Source organism: Ornithorhynchus anatinus, chromosome X3 (genome assembly GCF_004115215.2).
Source record: "Ornithorhynchus anatinus isolate Pmale09 chromosome X3, mOrnAna1.pri.v4, whole genome shotgun sequence".
Taxonomy (NCBI): Eukaryota; Metazoa; Chordata; class Mammalia; order Monotremata; family Ornithorhynchidae; genus Ornithorhynchus; species Ornithorhynchus anatinus.
In genome coordinates, this window is record NC_041751.1 from 3,172,054 (window position 1) to 3,190,997 (window position 18,944).

At 46.7% G+C, this 18,944-nt stretch overlaps 1 protein-coding gene and 1 long non-coding RNA gene across 5 annotated transcripts in view; one reads left to right on the top strand and one right to left on the bottom strand.

The window, feature by feature from the left end:
* The window catches only part of FHOD3 (formin homology 2 domain containing 3), a 297,727-nt gene that overhangs the window by 2,040 nt on the left and 276,743 nt on the right, over positions 1-18,944 (top strand). For all 4 annotated transcript variants that reach the window (XM_029054069.1, XM_029054068.1, XM_029054071.1 and 1 more), the window contains exon 2: positions 5,421-5,527. In XM_029054069.1, coding sequence (XP_028909902.1) covers positions 5,421-5,527 — 107 coding nt within the window. The remainder of the gene's footprint in view (positions 1-5,420; positions 5,528-18,944) is intronic.
* On the bottom strand, positions 1,883-2,319 carry LOC114807662. Its single transcript, XR_003755725.2, has 2 exons — positions 2,171-2,319; positions 1,883-2,064 (listed from the first exon to the last, which is right to left on the bottom strand). It is a non-coding gene; the product is annotated as an uncharacterized LOC114807662 (long non-coding RNA).

Below are 18,944 nucleotides of genomic sequence, written 5' to 3' on the forward strand. Positions count from 1 at the left end.
TGTAATCTCAACATGCTATAGTACTTCACACTTAAGAATAATAATAATAATTATGGCATTTGTTAAGCGCTATGTGCCAAACACTGCTCTAAGTGCTGGAATAGATACAAGTTAATCAGGTTGTCCCACGTGGGGCTCACAGTCCTAATCCCCAGTTTTACAGATGCGGTAACTGAGGCACAGAGAAGTTAAGTGGCTTGCCCGAAGTCATAAGCAGACAAGTGTCGGAGCCTGGATTAGAAGGTGTGGTGGCTTTATAAAACACGTTGCTTTTCCTCCGAAGGACTCCAATATTCGTATTCCAATATTTATATCATTTCCCCCCGCATTAGATCCCGTAAACAGTTACACTCTTATGTACCTTTTCCCTGGCCTCTACATCCGAAAACACATTGTAGCTATAACGGTGTCTCTCTGAAAAGACCATAATGAGAAGTCATGTTGGAAAAAAAAAGAACTCACCAAACTTGACAGTCGTTTCGTGAAAGGCTTTCGTGCTTTTCACCCCAAGCCAAAGGGATTGTGCCCTGATTTGAGTTGTCCCTAATGGTGTACACGTCCACATTTCTGCCCAATAATTCCAACATGGCTAATTCCTATCCTTGAATGAATGACTAGTCCTTTGTCTAGCTTGGTAGGCACGATATGTTCGTAGCAAATTGAGAGTTCTGAGGAAAATGCAATAAGTGAAGGGATAGGAGGTCTGTCAGAGTTTAAACCATTACTCTCCTTTGGTACCATCAACGTTCTCACGTGGTAAATTGTCTGATTGTTATTAAATGATCTTGAATCATTGCCAAGAGTGGAGTGGGAATTTTCCCATATTTGGTTGTAATTCTTCCCAGTGGTATTTGCACTTGCTGTCGGTGTGGATGTCTCGTGCAGGTGGGGGTGGGAGAAATGGGACGGTTTCTGTCCAGCCAGCCTTGCCAAGAGGAAGAGGTCGAGTAGATTATATTAATGTCTGTCTCCCCTTCAGTCAATCACATTTTTGAGTGCTTACCGTGTGCAAGGCATTATACTAAGAGCTTGGGAGAGTACGATATAGCAGAGTTGGTAGACATTTGGTTGCCCGCAATGAGCTCACAGTCTAGAGGGGGAGACTAGACTAGACTGCCCGCTAGACCCTAAGCTCACTGTGGGCAGGGACCGTGTCTACTAACTCTGCTGTAACGACAAGACTAGTAATGACTTGTTAAGCACTTACTATGTGGCAAGCACCGTTCTAAGCGCTGGGGTAGATACAAGCAAATCAGGTGGGACGCAGTCCATGTCCCACATGGGGCTCACAGTCTTAATCCCCATTTAACAGATTGAGGGAACTGAGGCCCGGAGAAGCGAAGCGACTTGCCCAAGGTCACACAGCAGACAAGTGGCTGCACGCGGTAGGAGCTCAATTAATACGACTGAATGAATGAAGTGGCCGAGGGGGGATTAGAACGCGGGTCCTCCTGACTCCCAGGCCTGTACTCTGTCCACCAGATGAAGCTGATTCTCAGATTCCAGCGTTTCATGGCTTCCAGCCTTTTCCTTGCCCGCCCTCCCAGCACTTTGGGGGTCCCTAGCCATCCACAAGCCACTGTGCCATCACCTCTGGAAGCAGACGGCTAACCTGGGAAGCAATTATCGACGGGCTCTCCGTCTTTCCGTTTTCACGGCAAGGCACGGGATGCGTTTATTTGGATTTATTTACCATAGCGGCGTCTCTAAGAGACGCATGCTGGGGAAGGGGGTGGGGGCGGGCCCGACCTCAGTCCCGGGACCCGTGTCGAGCCCATGTGGCTCCCGTGCGTTCAACGGGCCGTGCCCCCCGTCCGCCGTTTCTTCTGGACTGCCGCACTCGGATAATAAAGAGCCATAGACGGTAAAACAGACCCGCAGATCCCCCAACTGTAGCTTTATTCACTGCAGGCGGGACGGGTCCTTTGTCCCTCCTGAAAGAAGCTCTGGACCATTTCATTGTCTTCAGGCCGCTGGTGGGCAGAAAACTTTTTCTTCCCATTTTGTCGTGGCCCTCTCGATCCCGTGGACTCTGGAAGTTGCCCGTTTAGAAGGAGCCGGCGGCTGAGTGGAGGGAAACCACAAGCTTGGCTATCGCTTAGCAACAGGGACTCCATCTGGGAGGAGAAATGGGGCGTGGCTTTTTTAGAAGCTGAGAAAGTTTAGTTACCTCGGTGGCGCTGGGAAGGTCGTCGCCGATGGGTCGGGTTGCACTCGGCAGCGGAGCGGTAAATGTCCCGGTGGCAAGAGGGGCACGGTGCCTCTGAACCACTGTTTCCGGAGTGAACGAGAGAGCTCACGGAACACTCAGACCTTGCCAGACGGCATTCTAAAACCACTGTGCTTTCCCCATCCCCCTGTGGGAATATAATAATAATGATATTTCATTCATTCAGTCATATTTAGTGAACGCCCACTGTGTGCAGAGCACTGTACGAAGCACTTGGGAGAGTACAGTTCAACCATAAACGGACACGTTCCCTGTATCTGTTAAGCCCTTACTTGTGTCAAGCACTGTTCTAAGTGCCGGGGTAGGGAGAAGCTAATCAGTTGGACGCAGTCCCGGTCCCACGTGGGGCTCACGGTCTCAGTCCCCATTTTACAGTTGAGGTAACTGAGGCACAGAGAAGTGAAGTGACTTTTCCCAACTCCACTCGAGTCTCTGGTCGGGGCTGGGCTCCGGCTGGGCTTTGTGGCTGGGAGCTAGAGGATACGCGAGGCAAGGGATTCTAGGAGAATGATCTCACCGGGAGGCGAGAAGGATGTGCCCAAATGCTCTGCTGTGAAACAGTAGGTAGGTAGTGGGGTGCCTCGGTTTCTTCGCCCGGCACCACCTTCTGCTTGGAGTTCTGCGGGGCGGGTCCGGTCCCCGAAAACAGAGCGCGGACGTGGCTGTCCGGGGTACGTCTTGGACTGTGGAATGAACTGTGGAGGGAGAGAGAGTTTGTTGGTGCAGTACGCACCTCACTTTGGAGAGGGGAAAGAGGATTAGAGGAGGAGACAGGTTGGCATCAGGTCTGTGGGCTGCAGCCACTGTCCAAGCTCTGGACGACCGGGCCGAGCGGCCCTGGCGGACACAAGGCGGAGGAAGTGGGTCAGAGTGGCCCCTCGCTCCACTTGGCCTCCCTCCAGCTCTCCTTTGTCTCCCATTTTTCTCCTTTGCCTCTTCCTTGCCCTCTTCTCCCCCTCATCCTACTTTTTCCTCTTCTCTTTCCTCCTCTCTCCCTGCTTTTCTCCACCTCCCCCCGATCGACCTTAAATTCTGGCTTCCCTCCCCACCCCCAGCTCCTTGGGCTATTCTCACATTAACCAAGGTGATCGGGTTTCCTGTCTCCTTATCCTGGAACCGAGATAATTTCTCACCTCTTGAGAAACCCTAGAGAGTCTACTGGAACATGAGCCCAGGAAATGCAGTCTTTCTGCTTACTGTTCTATTGTACTCTCCAAAGCGCTCAGTACAACGCTCTGCCCGCAGTAAGCACTCAGTAAATACGATCAAATGAATGAAAATGCTGAGGACGTTCACTCGTAATAACAGGTTTACTCTGGTCTTAAAGCCGGGCAGTCCAGGAGACGACGGTAAATAGAGGTATTAAGGGAGTTACCTTAGCTACGGAGTTATTTTGACAAGATACCCCTCAGCACTTACTTACCATTCCCGAATCAGAAGTATAAAAATACCATTGCTGCGTTTGCTTTAAATATGACAACGATTACAGAGTTGGAGAATTATTTCCTTACTGATGGATTCCAGGGACAGCGTGAGCACTGTGGGAGAGGATTGGACTCCCACAAAGTCTCAGAACCGTTCCCTTCCTTACCTGCAGTTTATTTTTATGCCTTTGGATCGTAAGCTCCCCTTGCTGGGGTCGTGTCTTCCAACTTAGTAGAGTGCTGCACGCAGTAAATGTAATAAATAGCATTGATCGAATGAGAACCTGGACTTCAAGGGGGTGTATTTATTAAGTGCTTACTGTGTGCAGAGCACTGTACTGAGGGCTTAGGAGAGTACAATAGAACAATAAGACGGACCCATTCCCCGCCCTCAATGAGCTTACGTTTTTGAGGCCTTCGGCATCGTCCTTCATTCGCTCAGTAGTATGTATTGAGCGCAGAGCACTCGTACTAAGCGCTTGGAATGTACAATTCGGCAGCAGATAGAGACAATCCCTGCCCAGTGACTTTTTTGGTCATACCCCACCTATGTTTGAGCATCCCAGTTACCTAGCTATATCACAGAACATACTTATTGTGCTAAATGATCCTTTTTTTTTTTTTTTGTGGTATTTCAGAGATTACTCTGTACCAGCCACTGTGCTAAGCAGTGGGATAGATACAAGCTAATCAGGTTGGACACAGTCCCTGTCCCACATGGGGCTCACTGTCTTAATCCCCATTTTACTTTTACCGATGAGGGAACAGAGGGATGGAGAAGTGAAGTGACTTCCCCAAGGTCACACGGCTGACAAGTGGCAGAACCGGGATTAGAGCCCTGGTCCTTGTGACTCCCGGGCTCGGGCTCTATCCACTAGGCTATGCTGCTTCTCAGAAATATTTATCAGTGACATCCATAAAGGTATTTATTGGGCACTTACCATGTGAGAGCACTCTACTGAGCACTTGGAAGGGTAGAGTACAATAGTCGGCAGGCACAATCCTTACCCTCAGGTACCTTACGGTCTCTAGTGAAGAAGCTCAGTCTTATCTCTGTCTGCCGTCCTCTAACTTGTTCATTTTAATCAATCATTCCATCGTACTTAGTGGGCGCTTACTGAGCGCTGAGCAGTGTACTAAGCGTCTGGGAGAGTAACAACCCGACGATATAACCGACACATTCCCTGTCCACAACGAGTTTACAGTCTAGAGAAGCAGTCCATAGAAGCAGCGTGGCTCAGTGGAAAGAGCACGGGCTTTGGAGTCAGGGCTCATGAGTTCGAATGCCAGCTCTGCCACTTGTCGGCTGTGTGACTGTGGGCGAGTCACTTCACTTCTCTGTGCCTCAGTTCCCTCATCTGTAAAATGGGGATTAAGTCTGTGAGCCCCACGTGGGACAACCCGATTCCCCTATGTCTACCCCAGCGCTCAGAACAGTGCTCGGCACATAGTAAGCGCTTAACAAATACCAACATTATTATTATTATTAGAGGGGGAGACTGTTCACTTGCACTTTTGCTCTACTTTCGGGTATCAGGGTTACTCCTCTCCCCCTGTTAGATTGGAAGCTTGTGGAGGCTTAGTCTTGCTTTCTTCTTGGCGCTTTTTCCCAGCAGCCCATGACCAGCCCGTACTGCGGATCCAGTGCATATTCACGATGCCCTCCTCGGTCTTTGGGAGGTCAGGCCGGGGGGGCAGGCATCGCACTGACTTTTTCCCACCGGGACCAACCAAAATGCCCAAAGCCCCTTTGTTCTTCTCAACAGCTGGATGACTGCACACTGCAACTCTCTCACAATGGAACCTATTTGGATTTAGAATCGACCCTAGCAGAGCAACGGGATGACTTGGAAGGATTCCAGGAGGACGCCGGGTAAGAACGACTCGCTCACACGTCGCATTTATCGGGTAACCGGGTTTGGATTTCCGATTCGGAGTTTCCGCGTTGAAATGTCGAAGCGTAACTTTTTTTTCCTTCCCTCAGAATTGTTCAGAAACCCCAAGAAGGAGTGTGATATACAGGGGTGATTTTGTGATTCCGTTTCCATTTTCAGCCTCTCGTGACTTCTTCCAAACAAAGACTGTTCATTAGATGAAATTACCCTCAACGGTTCTGGGGAAGATTCCCCAGACATATGAAAATTCAATTCAGCAAGGCACCAGGTGGTCCTGCTAAATATTTGGGAATGCTGTTTAGATTTACATGGTAAAAAAGAAAAGTCACCTTTAGTAAATGTAATAATAATAATGTTGGTATTTGTTAAGCGCTTACTATGCGCCGAGCACTGTTCTAAGCGCTGGGGTAGACACAGGGGAATCAGGTGGTCCCACGAGGGGCTCACAGTCTTAATCCTCATTTTACAGTTGAGGTAACTGAGGCACCGAGAAGTTAAGTGACTCGCCCAAAGTCACACAGCTGACAAGCGGCCGAGCCGGGATTCGAACCGTATGGTACTCAGAAAAATAGAGAGGGAAGCAGAGTTTAGAGAAACAGAAAGCTGTACAGGAACATTTTTTGATGAAGTTGTGTAACCTAGAGTTGTGTAACTTAAAGTATTTACCTTTTCTCCATGTCTTTCGAATACTGTAGAGGGTCCATTCCTGGAGAAGTTTATGGAGGCTAGTGTGATCATCCACTTACCACCTGAAGCCAGGGGGCTTAAATGGTTGATCTCTGAAGGTTCCTTGCATCTCTTAAGTTTTCTGATTTTAGGACTCTTTACTGGGGATATCAGGAGGACTACTGAACAACTGGGTAACTATTAAACGTGTTCTTGGTTGGTGATAAGAAATAGCCCAGTAGGTAGAATAAACTGTAGTGTTTGACCTAGTGGAAAGAGCACAGGGCTGGGAAGAGAGAGGCTTGGATTCTAATCACGACTCTGCCACTCGTGTGCTGTGGGACCTTGGCTAAGTCATTTCTCTGTGCCTCCGTTTCCTCATCTGTAAAATGGGGGTTTGATATCCGTTCTCCCGCCCTGCCCCCCCCCCCCCCCGTTAGCTGGTGGGCAGGGACTGTGCCTCATCTGTTTGTATTATAGCTACCCCAGCGCTTAGTACAGTGTTTGACATGTCGAAACCACTTTACAGGTAGCACGATGATATTAGGAAGGAAGTGGTTAGAAATAGATGGAATGAAGATCACTAGGAAGGATGAAGAGTAGTGCAGAATAATGCCTCTAGGGACAATAATCCACATGGACCCTAAAGAGCCCGCTAGACTGGAAGCTTCTTATAGGCAGGGGAGTGTCTGCTAATTCTGTTGCGTTGGTTCTCTCCCAGAGCACTTAGTACAGTGCTTTTCTCATACTAAGCTCTCAATAAATATGATCTGATATCCTTAATTTATTTCTATTAATGGCTTTCTCCCAATCTAGACCGTAAGCTCGTTACGGGCAGGAGATGTATCTGCCGACTTTCCGATCGTACTCTCCCAAGCGCTTAGTACAGTGAAGTGCACATAGCAAGAGCTCAATAAGTACCACTGATTGATGGATTGGTTGAGGGGTGATGAGCCAGGTACTAACCAAGGAGGAAGGGTCTTTTGAGGACGAGAACCAACAAGGCCTGCTGCCGTTTCGGAAAGCAAGCGGATGCTCAGAGGGCATAAATAGGAAGGTTCCACTTGCAGAGGCCCCATCACACCCTGGTCAGAAAATGAACTCTAGTCCCGGGATCTGCAGTTCCAAGAGGGATGGGATGAATGAACACAAAAGCCCCAAAGATGATTAAAAAGTTTGAAAAATGATACAATAATAATAATGGTATTAAAGTGCATATTATGCATCAAGCACTGTTCCAAACACTGCGGTAGATACAGGTTACTCAGGTTGGACACAGTCCCTGGCCCACAAGGGCTCACACTCTTAAACCCCATTTTATAGATGAAGGAACTGAGGCACAGAAGTGAATTGACTTGCCCAAGGTCCCTCATCAGACTAATAATAATAAAGTTGGTATTTGTTAAGCGCTTACTGTGCACTAAGCACTATGCTAAGCACTTGGATAGATAGGTAATCAGGTTGTCCCATGTGGGGCTCACATTCTTAATTCCTATTTTTACAAATGAGATAAGTGAGGCACAGAGAAATTAAGTGACTTGCCCCAAATCCACACAGCTGACACGGGGCGGAGCAGGGATTAGAACCCATGACCTCTGACTCCCCGTGCTCTTGTCACTAAGCCATGCTGCTTCTTAGTTCCATAAGATGGACTTTCACATCCCTAGAGCCTCAAATTCAATCTGATGGAAAGATTTGGGCAGAAAAAATCATCCTGAGGACCGGTCAAACTGATTTGGTTTGTTGGACTAGGGGTAGGAGTTGCGAGTTCCTTTGTTCTTGACTGTAGCTTGGTACTGGTTGTTATTCAAAGGGTAAAAATTAACTTCTTATTGTTTAGCCTTTCTCAGTACACTAAACTGCTTCTACTTGCCTGACCGGGATAAACAAAAAGGATTTACAAAGAGTAAGGACAAAATAAAGACTTTTTAAAATCAAGCATAGAACAAATCTGTTCCATCACTCTCATAGGGCTCTAGAATTATTTTCCAAGTCATTGGCAATATATATTGTTCTGAAAAATCAAGTCAAAATATAGCCTTAAGGCTTGGGGTGGGGGGTGGGGGTGGCGGGGGAAGGGAACGACGACTAGAAACCAGCCTTCGGAACTGGGCCGAAACTGCAAACTGTTTTTCCACTAACCTGTCCCAATCTGGACCTCTACTTCCATGCAGGCTGGCACCCACGGTTCTTTTTTTTTTAATTCAATTTTTTTTCAAATGCTATTTAGCTGCTTTCTCTGTATTAAGCATTGTTCTAAGAGCTGGTATAGAAATCAGACAATCAGGTCAGCCTCAGTCCCTGACTCACACAGGCGCTCACCATTTAAGTTAGAGAAGCAGTGGAGACCACCCGGACTTGGGCATCAGAGGACCTGGGTACTAATCCCAGCTCTGCCACTTGTCTTCCGTGTGACCTTAGACAAGTCACTTCACTTCTCTGTGCTGAACAAACACCATTAAAAAGAGAATAAATTCTTGCCTTGACCCACCATTCGAAAGTCAGCATCATTCCCAAGAAGTGGATGTTTCTCTGGGAGAAGTTGACGCTTACTGGGGGGAGGTTTTTGCCGGTGGTTTTCGTAGAAGGCAGCTGAGTTAAGAAGTGTGTGCTTTCTTGCCGCCGCTCCATTTTTCCTAGATGTGCAGAAATCGGCCAGAGGAACTGGATTCTGAGGGTGTCTTATTGCAGAGACTTTCCGGGGTCAAGGTTAGGAATCCCATTTCCCCTCATTAAACATTTAAGGCAAAGTTTTGCCCCTTGGGATTGAATGAATGAAAATGGGACTCAGTTTATTTTCAAAGTTGCAGATGTGGTTGAAGGAAAAGAAACCTGCTTGAATATTGGAATTTGGAAAAAAAAAACTGTTAGACAAAGCAAGATTTAGAGGGTTTTTTTTTTTTTTTAAAGAGATGTTTGGAATACTTTGGTATTTCCGTTGGCCACTTAGAAATCCCATTTCGAGTCTCCTCGCTCACCCAAGTCCTTATGTCTTAAATTATCCATCAACTTTACGGGGAATTTTTTTAACCGGGGGAAATGGCTTCCATAATCGAAATGTGCCTCGTATTTTGGGCAGACTAGGTACCCTGAGAAGCCACTCCCATATTTACAGGGGTGAGGGAAGAGAGAGGGTTGTGATATGGCGATTAGAGTGTCGTTGGGTGCAAAATGGCCATCTTTGGTCACGGCCCCAGACCCAGGGCCGTCTTGAGGCAGGTCACTTCACAATTAGATCTTCGTTTCCACCTTTTCTCCATGCCACTCCAGCCAAATTGTGTTTCTCTACAGTGCTCTGCACAAAGTGCGTGCTCAAAAATATTATTGATTGATTTCTCTGCAAAGTGTCAATGTTAAGTTGTGTTAGCTTCTCTAAAGTGTGTGTCAAATGGCATAGGTGTACAATTGAATACACACACACACACACACACCCCTCCCCCCCAAAGCCTTATTGAAGGCCCATCTCCTCCAAGAGGCCTTCCTTGACTAAGCCCCACTTTCTTCTTCTCCCACTCCCTTCTGCATCGCCCTGACTTGCTCCCTTTGTTCATGACCGCTCCCAGCTCCACAGCACTAATGCCTGTACCTGTCATTTATTTCTATTAACGTCTGCCTCCCCCACTCTAGACTGTAAGCTCCTTGTGGGCAGGGAATGTATCTGCTTTTTGTTGCATTGTACTCTCCCGAGTTCTTAGTACAGTGCTCTGCACACAGCGTTCAATAAATGACAGAATGAACACAAACACACAGAGAGAAAATGGATATAAATACGGAAGTGCAAAGGGGTGGCTGCCGGATTGATACGATTTGGGGTTTGGGTGATTGATGGGGGGATGCTCCCTGGAGGAGGTGGGATTTTTATGAAGGCTTGGAAGAGGGGGAGAGCTGAGTTCCGACAGATCTGTGCAGGGCTGGGGACTTAAAGGCACGAACAAAGAATTGGAAATGAGCGATTTGAGAGCGTGGTCTAGTTAAGAGGCCAAGTTTTCGATTATCGGTCACCTCTCTGGACCTGATGTCCTTGAGGCCCATTCCGGTCCTATGATTCTAAATAATTCAGCTGCCTTAAAAAATGAAATAGAGCCGCGGTCTGTGGTTTTGGTCGATGCATCCACTGAATTATAAAACAAATGGCTTTTAACATTGTATTTGAAGGGGAAAATGATGAACCAGAGAAACCCAGGGCTTCGAATTCTATCCCAAGACAGGCATTTTTTTAAAAAAATGACAGAGTACTTTGGGTTCAATTCCTAAGGACATCGAAGCGCTCCTCCCGAGCAGCAGGATTGGACTTGAATCCATTTTTTTCAACACCCCCCCCCCCCCCCGGCTCACCGACCCCCCGACCCCCGTGTTGCAGGCACTATTTTGAGCAGGTCTCACTCTTTTTCTATTTCTTCTAATTTGCAAGAGATTCTCCCAGAAGTAGGAAATGACGATCGGGAAAATATGCCCACTGGGGCTTGTTCTGCTAGGTGGGCATATAGCAGATTTAGTCCCCATAAAAATAGTGATAAATGAAATGGTTGGAAGGTGCACAGGACAGTGGATCAGAAGTCACGGGTTCCAGGCCCCACGTTGACACTTGCCTATTTCGATCAGTGGTATTTATTGAGTGCTTACTCTGTGCAGACCACTGTATAAAGCACTTAGGTGAGTCCAATACAATTAGCAGACACATTCCCTGCCCATAACGACTTTACAGTCTATTGTGTGGTCTTGCGACATGGCCTAGTGGCTAGAGCATGGACCTGGGAATCAGAAAGGACCTGGGTTCTGTTTCTGACTCCACCACTTGTCCACTATGTGACCCTGGGAAAGTCACTTCACTTCTCTGTGCCTCAGTTCCCTCACCTGTAAAGTGGGGATTAAGACTGTGCATCCCACGAGGGACAGGGACTGTGTCCAACCTCATCAGCTTGTATCTACCCCAGTGCTTAACAGTGTTGGATGCATAGTGAGCACTTAAGTACCATGAAAAAAAACCAAAAAAAACTTCTCTGGGCCTCAGTTTCCTCACCTGTAAAAAGAGATTTAAATACCTGTCTGCCCTCCCCTTTAGACTGTGAGCCCCAGTGGTGGCAAATGCCGACTGTCAAAATCGTCTATGCTCACAGGGTATTTCATTCATTCATTCAATAGTATTTATTGAGCGCTTACTATGTATAGAGCACTGTATTTCCCCTCTTGTTGACTCTCTACTCAATGACTGCTCTTCTGTGGACCACCCCTCTCCTTTCCAAAACTCTCCTCCTCTTCTGACCCCATCTCAGGAGATTTCCTGCCTCGCTCTCCATCCCTAGGGACAAGAGGTAGAGTGGTCTAGTGGGTAGAGCAGGGTCCTGGGAGTCAGAGGGGCTTGGGTTCTAATCCCAGCTCCGCCACTTGTTCGCGGTGGGACCTCAGGCAAGTCACTTCATTTCTCTGGGCCTCAGTTTCCTCGTCTCTAAAATGGGGATTGAGACTGAGCCCCACATGCGACAGGGACTGTGTCCAACTCGATTTGGTTGTATCTACCCCAGCGCTTAGTACAGTGACTGACACATAGTAAGCGCTTAACAAATACCAAAATTATTGTAATAATTAATATTATTATTACCACCTTCCCTGCCTCTCCGTCTCTCCACCTCCCTTATCTCTCCCACTTCTCTAACCCTTCCTTGCATCTTCCCGCTACTGAGATTCATCCAGTTAGTAGCCAAGCCGCGGCTTAACTCGCAGATGGAGGCTTGGGATCTTTTATCTCTCCCTGGTCCTCACTGCCTTGCACGTGGGTTACTTACAAAGTCCTTTACAGAATTTTACTGTCTTCCCCTCCTCCCCACCCTTCCTCAATCAATCCAATCAATTGGCTTGATTGAACTCTGACTTTACTAAGCTCTTGGCAGGGCACAGTAGAACAATACAACAGACACCTTTCTTGCCCAAAAGGACCTTACAGTCTAGAGGGGAAGACAGATGTTAATATAAATAAATAAGTTATGGGTATGTACCTAAGTGCTGAGGGGCTGGAGAGGGGATGAATAAAGGGAGCAAGTCAGGGCGTAGGGAGGAAAAAAAAAGTAAAAGAAGACAATCCTTTCGTCTCTTTCCCTCCCTCTTCATGTCCTTCCCTATTCCTTTCCCCTCCTCCTCCACTTCCTCCCCTTTTCTCCCCCCCCCCCCCAATACTTTCCTCATTCTCCTCCCTCTCTGTCTTCCCATCTCCCTCTTTCCCCCACCCCACTCATTCTTTCCTTCCCCCATTCCTGCCTGAATTTGAGTTGTTTTGCTTTAGGCTATCTGAATAACCCCTCTCAGACCCTCTCGCAAATGGCACAATGTTGGAATGATTTGGTTTTCTCCAAAATGTAAATGTGCCTTTGGATTTGCCCATAATAAGAACCAAATGCATCCGATGGTGTTGAGTGACTGAAACTATGCGGCATATGCAATCAAAGTTCAGGAAAAAATACTGTCAGCAGTTAGAAAAGTTCTCAGTAAGAATTAAAGAGGAGCTATCAGCCCTTCATCCTGGAAAAGACAGACTTTAAAGTGCTCAATCACCTTCCTTCTCTTCCTTCTCCTTGCTACAACCTAACCCATAAACTTCGCTCCTCTAATGCCAACGTACTCACTGTACCTCCATCTCATCTATCTTGCCGTCGACCTCTCGCCTACGTTGTGCCTTTGGCCTGGAATGCACTCCCTCTTCATATCTGACAATTGCTCTCCCTCTCTTCAAAGCTTTATTGAAGGCACATCTCCAAGAGGCCTTCCCTGACTAAGCCTTCCTCTCCTTTTCTTCCACTGCTTTTCGGCTCACCCTGATTTCTTCCCTTTATTCTTCCACCCGGTCCCGACTCCACACCACTTGTGTACACATCCGTAATTTGTTTATGTCAGTGCCTTTCTCCCCCTCTAGACTGTAAAATCGTCGTGGGCAGGGAATGTGTCTGTTACATTGTCATATCGTACCCTTCCAAGTGTTTAGTACAGTGCTCTGTGCACAGTAAATAGCAGCACGGCTCAGTGGAAAGAGCCTGGGCTTGGGAGTCGGAGGCCATGGGTTCGAATCCCGGCTCTGCCACTTGTCAGCTGGGTGACTGTGGCAAGTCACTTAACTTCTCTGTGCCTCAGTTCCCTCATCTGTAAAATGGGGATGAAGACTGTAATCCTCACATGGGACAACCTGATTACCCTGTAACTACCCCAGTGCTTAGAAGAGTGCTCTGCACTTAGTAAGTGCTTAACAGATACCAACATTATTATTATTCTTATTATTAAACACTCAGTAAGTTTGATCGATTGATACTCTGGCTATTTCTTGGATAAGTGTTTATTACATTTTTCCATCGTTGTATTTTCCCCACAAGTACTTCCGCCTCCTCCCTCCCAATCCATCTCAAACAAGAATCCCTTTGTGTTCTCCAGAGATTCGGCTCTTTTTAACCTTGAAAAAATTGGAGTGGCTCAAACCAACTCTTCAGAATGAGTTCTCGATCGGAAGCTGACGCATCACAGATGCGATCCGGCTGACTCGCCGTCAGCAGTACTTCCGCATTTTGCGAAGCAGAAGTCGGCCTTCCACGTTCTGGAGGGCCAGATTGGGTCAGAATAAACATCGCAGAACCCGGGCCTTTTAAAACCCCAGATTTAGCCTGCACGGTGATTCGGTAAGGCGGGCGACGTCCTACGTCGGTCCCAGGGAATCTGAAATGACTGAAGATTGATTTCCCCGATCAATTATGCAGTCTGGGGAAAGGGACGCGGTGTTCAGAGGACAGCGAAGAAGTGGGTCCGTTCTTCTAGACCTTTCTATGCCCGGCGGCTAGAGCTTATAGACGGAGGAATGTAGAAAGACTTTACCCTTGTGGGCTGAGGTTCTTTATATTAGATTATTTGAAAATTTTCAAATGTGTACCACAACCCACCTATTAGAGTCTAAATCCCCTGCAGCCGGGGATGTGTCACTGTTATTCTCCACCAACCGAGCGCTTAGTACAGTGCACAACATCCAGTGGACAGTCGATGCGTTCTGCTGCTGCTACGGTTTCGGTCTCAAGTTCCGTGGGGTTGATGGTTTTTGTTCCAGGTTTGTAAGATGGGTTAAAGCAGAGAGATGCTTTATGGAAAGCAGCGTGGACTAGTGGCAAGAGCCCGGGCTTGGGAGCCAGAGGCCGTGAGTTCTAATCCCGGCTCTGCCCTTTTCTGCTGTGTGATCTAGGGCAAGTCACTTCACTGCTCTGTGCCTCAGTGAACTCATCTGTAAAATGGGGATTTAGAGTAGGAGCCTCGTGCGGGACAGGGACTGTGTCTAACCTGATTACCTCGTATCTATCCCAGTGCTTAGTGAAGTGCTTGGCACATAGTAAACGCTTAAATGCCATAGTTATTATTGTTGTTATAGACGGTCTCTGGGCAAATGTGTTGACCATAAAAAACTTGAGCACCTGGATTTAGATTGAAGCACTCTTCCCACCCAAAGCTGTTATCATGGGGCTGATAACGAGTCATCTGAATTCGGATTTTTTTTTCCCCGATTTACCTCAACAGTCAGTAGAGAAACAGTTCTATAACAGTGAGTGTTTTCTACTGCGCTTATGGACACATTCATAATTTATTAATTTATTTGAATGCCTGTCTCTCCCTCTAGACCGAAAGCTCCCTGTGGGCTGGTAACGTGTCTACCAACTCCATTATATGGTATTCACCCAAGCACTTAGTACAGTGTTCTGCACACGGTAAGCGTTCAGTAAATTTGACTGATTGATTGCCTTTAAGAATCTCACTGAACCTCCTGGAAGGAATCTTATTATCTGGAAGAGATGAGACTTTCTCAGCAACATTTTAAAATACTTTGATGTTATTTGTCACCTTTTATATGCAGGGATTTGTGTATCTGTACAACTATATTTATATATATATATATATATAAAAATTCAACTGACTGATGTATTTTTTTTTTCCCTCTAGTTTGGCTGATAGATTGGTGTTCAGTACTCAAATCATAGATTTGAGTGGTAGTTAATAGGTTAGATGGTAGATCTTTTTTATAGTTGACGTATGGGTGAGAGATCTTGGGTACATGAAATAGATTTATTGACCTAGTGATTGTGTTTTACAAAGGACAACTCTGCAGTTAAATTGTCTCTGCTCCTTTTCACATTTTTATTCCCATATGCAAAATATATATTCCTAGAAAGGGTTTTCCATGCCTCTTTTGAGGTTTATGGAGACATTTCAGTTTCCTGCTGAACTAAGTATGAAGTGTTTCATATTGAAATAACTATTTCTGTTTTCTCTATATTTGATGTTTTTGACCTATGTAAGCATTACTAGTAATTATAACTGTGATATTTGTTCAGCACTTTCAGTGTGAAAATCACTGTATTAAGCACTGGGTAGATACAAAATAATCCCTATAACAGTAGTCCCTGTCCCACATTTAAGTCGTAGTCAAAGGATGGTCAGATATTATTGAGTCCCGTTTTACAGATGAGGAAACTGAAGCACAAGGAAGTTAAGCAACTTATCTAAGGTCACACAGCAAGCAAGTGACATGGCTGAGGTCATCTGACTCCCAGGCCTGGGCTCTTTCTACTAGACCGCACTGCTTTCCCTTTTTGAGTTGTGTGTTGAGGTGATCTTGGAGATCTTTCATCAAACCTTTTATTAATTAAATATCAGAAAGTGTTATCACTTCTCTTTTATCCAACATTTAGTTGAAAAACATGTCGCCATGAAGCCTTAGCCCCACTGTTGCTTTTAACAACTTTGTAATCAAGGAGGAGAATCACACCTTCAAATTCACACCGGCGCTGTGCCTTTTAGAATACGTTTTCTTTGTGTCCGTGTGTGTCGATTTTCCATGTTTGCAAGGAAAACTCGCTAACCTCAAACATTTGAACTCTGGCAGAAATTTCCCTCTGTAAACCCTCAGGAATAGAGTTGACTTCCGACGAGATTTTCTACTTGAAGCTTGTAACTCCTTTCTCTTTCTCAGAGAGCTAAAGCGGAATCGAGGGGTGGGTTTGGGGTGACATCCAACCTGCCAAGAGAGTAGATTTGAGAGAGGAGCGGTTGAAATAGACGACGATGGTATCACTGAAGCGCTTACTATGTGATGAGCACTGGGATAGATTCAGTAGAATCAGATCAGAAACTGGTTTGTTTTTCCCCATGGCACAGCTGGGTCCAGACCCACTCACCTCCCATCCCTCGTCTTCTCGGGGATGAAGTTTAGATTGGGAACAGAGAAGTGGCAAGGAAAAAAGTAATGCAAAATCGTGAAACTGGGAGAGAGAGAGAGGACGAGGTGAGTGAATGGAAGAAAGGGGAGGAAAAAAGCAACCGATGGGAAAGACTCATTTGGAGAACTTGAACCGTTTCCCTGAATTGAATCGAGCCTCCGGGACCGAAGGGTGGAAGGCCTGTACCTCGTTCTCTCCCGTTCACGCCCTCATTCCTTGTCTGCTGGGTGATCTTGGGCAAGTCCCTTCACTTCTCTGGGCCTCAGTTACCTCATCTGTAAATTGGGGATTGAGACTGTGAGCCCCACATGGGACAGGGACTGTGTCCAACTTGATTTGCTTGTAATAATATTATTATGATATTTGTTAAGCCTTTGCTATGTGCCAATCACTGGGGTAGATATAAGGTAATCAGGTTGTCCCACGTGGGGCTCACAGTCTTAATCCCCATTTTAAGATTTTATCCACCCCAGGGCTTAGTACAGTGCCTGGCATACAGTAAGTGCTTAGCAAATACCGTCATCATCATCATCATTATGGAGCATGGAGACTTCAGGCCTCCTGAAACCTGGGCTCAGAAAGGTGCTGCCTCTCTCCGGGGAGAGAGCTGAAAGCCAGAGCAGCGAACCCTCTGCCACTGGGCAAATTCATCTCTTTTAATATCGGACCACCGCAGGCTTCTTTGGTTTTGAGTGTGGTAAAGAACGTTCACAGATGGGTTTGAGAAATGCTCTCCAAAGCCCAGTATAAAGGATTTTGGATTACTTGGCTCCTTTGGATTATCTGTGGCATTACTAGCCATTATCGCAAGTATGTAAGAGTATGCGGTTTAATAATAAAAGATAAGGCACCGTTTCTGCCACTGCTATTTTAATGCTAACGAACGGTAATAATTGTGGTATTTAAGTGCCTTGAATGTGCCAAGCACTCCACTAAGCACTGGGATAGATACAGACAAGATCGGCAGGTTCCACGTGGGGCTCACATTGTAAGCGGGAGGGAGGACAGGCATTTAATCCCCATTTTACAGACGATGGAACTGGGGCCCTGGTAACGTTCAGCGACTTGCCCAAGTTTACACAGCAGGCAAGTGGCGGAGGCTGAATTAGAACCCAGGTCCTCTGATTCCGAGGTGCCTGATCTTTCCACTAGGTTACACCATTTCTCCATTCCTTTGAGGCTTCGCAGGCTGCTGCTTGTTCAGCTCGAATCCATATCGGATCCATTGTTTCCTATGGTGGCCCCTTTTGCAATAATCCAAACAGTGAATACTGTTACGGGAGAAGGCTCTGTGTACTGAGAAATCTGAGCGCTCCTTTAAAAGGGGGCAGAGCAGGTGTATCGGGTGGGTACTTAGAATTCCTATTTTCTTGACTTTAGGGTCTGTTTGAGATGGGTTTCCATAGCGCTGAGATCGCAACACAGATAGGAGGAGGGGTAGAATGTGTCATGAGTAGGCTGGAAGCTGAAAGACTTTCCTCCCCAGCAGGTACCCGTGGGCTTAATAGTGACACGTGCCTCCCTGCCCTCCGCCAAATTCCAAAGTCGGTCGGTCAGTTGCATCTACTGAGCGCTTACCGTGTGCAGGGCACCGCACTAAGCGCTCGGGAGAGCACGGTATAACCGTTAACCGACACATTCCCTGCTCACAAAACGAGCCTTACTGCTACTCCACAGGGTCGTTGATTCGCAAACCAATATCCTTTCTTTGGCAAGAGTCTGTGGCCTGCTGGAAATCCAATCTGATTCTCCGTAGAGAGGCTCAAGTCAAGTTGAATCGATACCCGGATCGTCTTATTTGTTTACCTGGTGCGTTTCTACCGGCCAGGCCTCCAACCCATCGCCAGCAATGAACAGCGGGCACCGCTCCTAATCGAACGACAACACTGGGGACAGGCAGGATAGGAGAGGCTTGGCAACCTAGGACAAGTCTGAGGGCAGATGGAAAATGGTGCCTGGATTCTGCCAGCGAGTGAGTGAGGGCTAAAGCCACCAGATTCATTAGGATGCTAATCGTAAAGAGGCTTTAGTATTGGCAATCTTGGGTGCTGCTCATCCCCGTGAGGTGTAATAGTGAGAGGTTGCACTTGGACAGATGGCATTTTTGCTGTGAAATAATGCCCTCGTGCGCATCTCCTTATTGATCCACGAGGTCATCTGATTGAACTACTGCTTGGGATGCCGGGCATCTTGTGTTCGCTCTTTCTTTCTCACTCTCTTCCTCTCTTCCTCGTTCTCACTCTCTGTAGGGCAATCTTATTTATTGAGCTCTTGCTCTCTGCAAAACACTGTACTAAATGCTTGGGAAAGTACAATAGAAAAGAATCAGCAGACACGTTCCCTGCCCATAACGAGCTTACAGTCTAGAAAGGGAGAGAGATGTTAATGTAAACACATAATTTATAATGTATAATCGAAAGGTAAGTACCGCGAGGTTGCGGATGGAGTGAATATCAAATGCCCAAAGGTCGCAGATCCAAGCGCATAGACCACACAG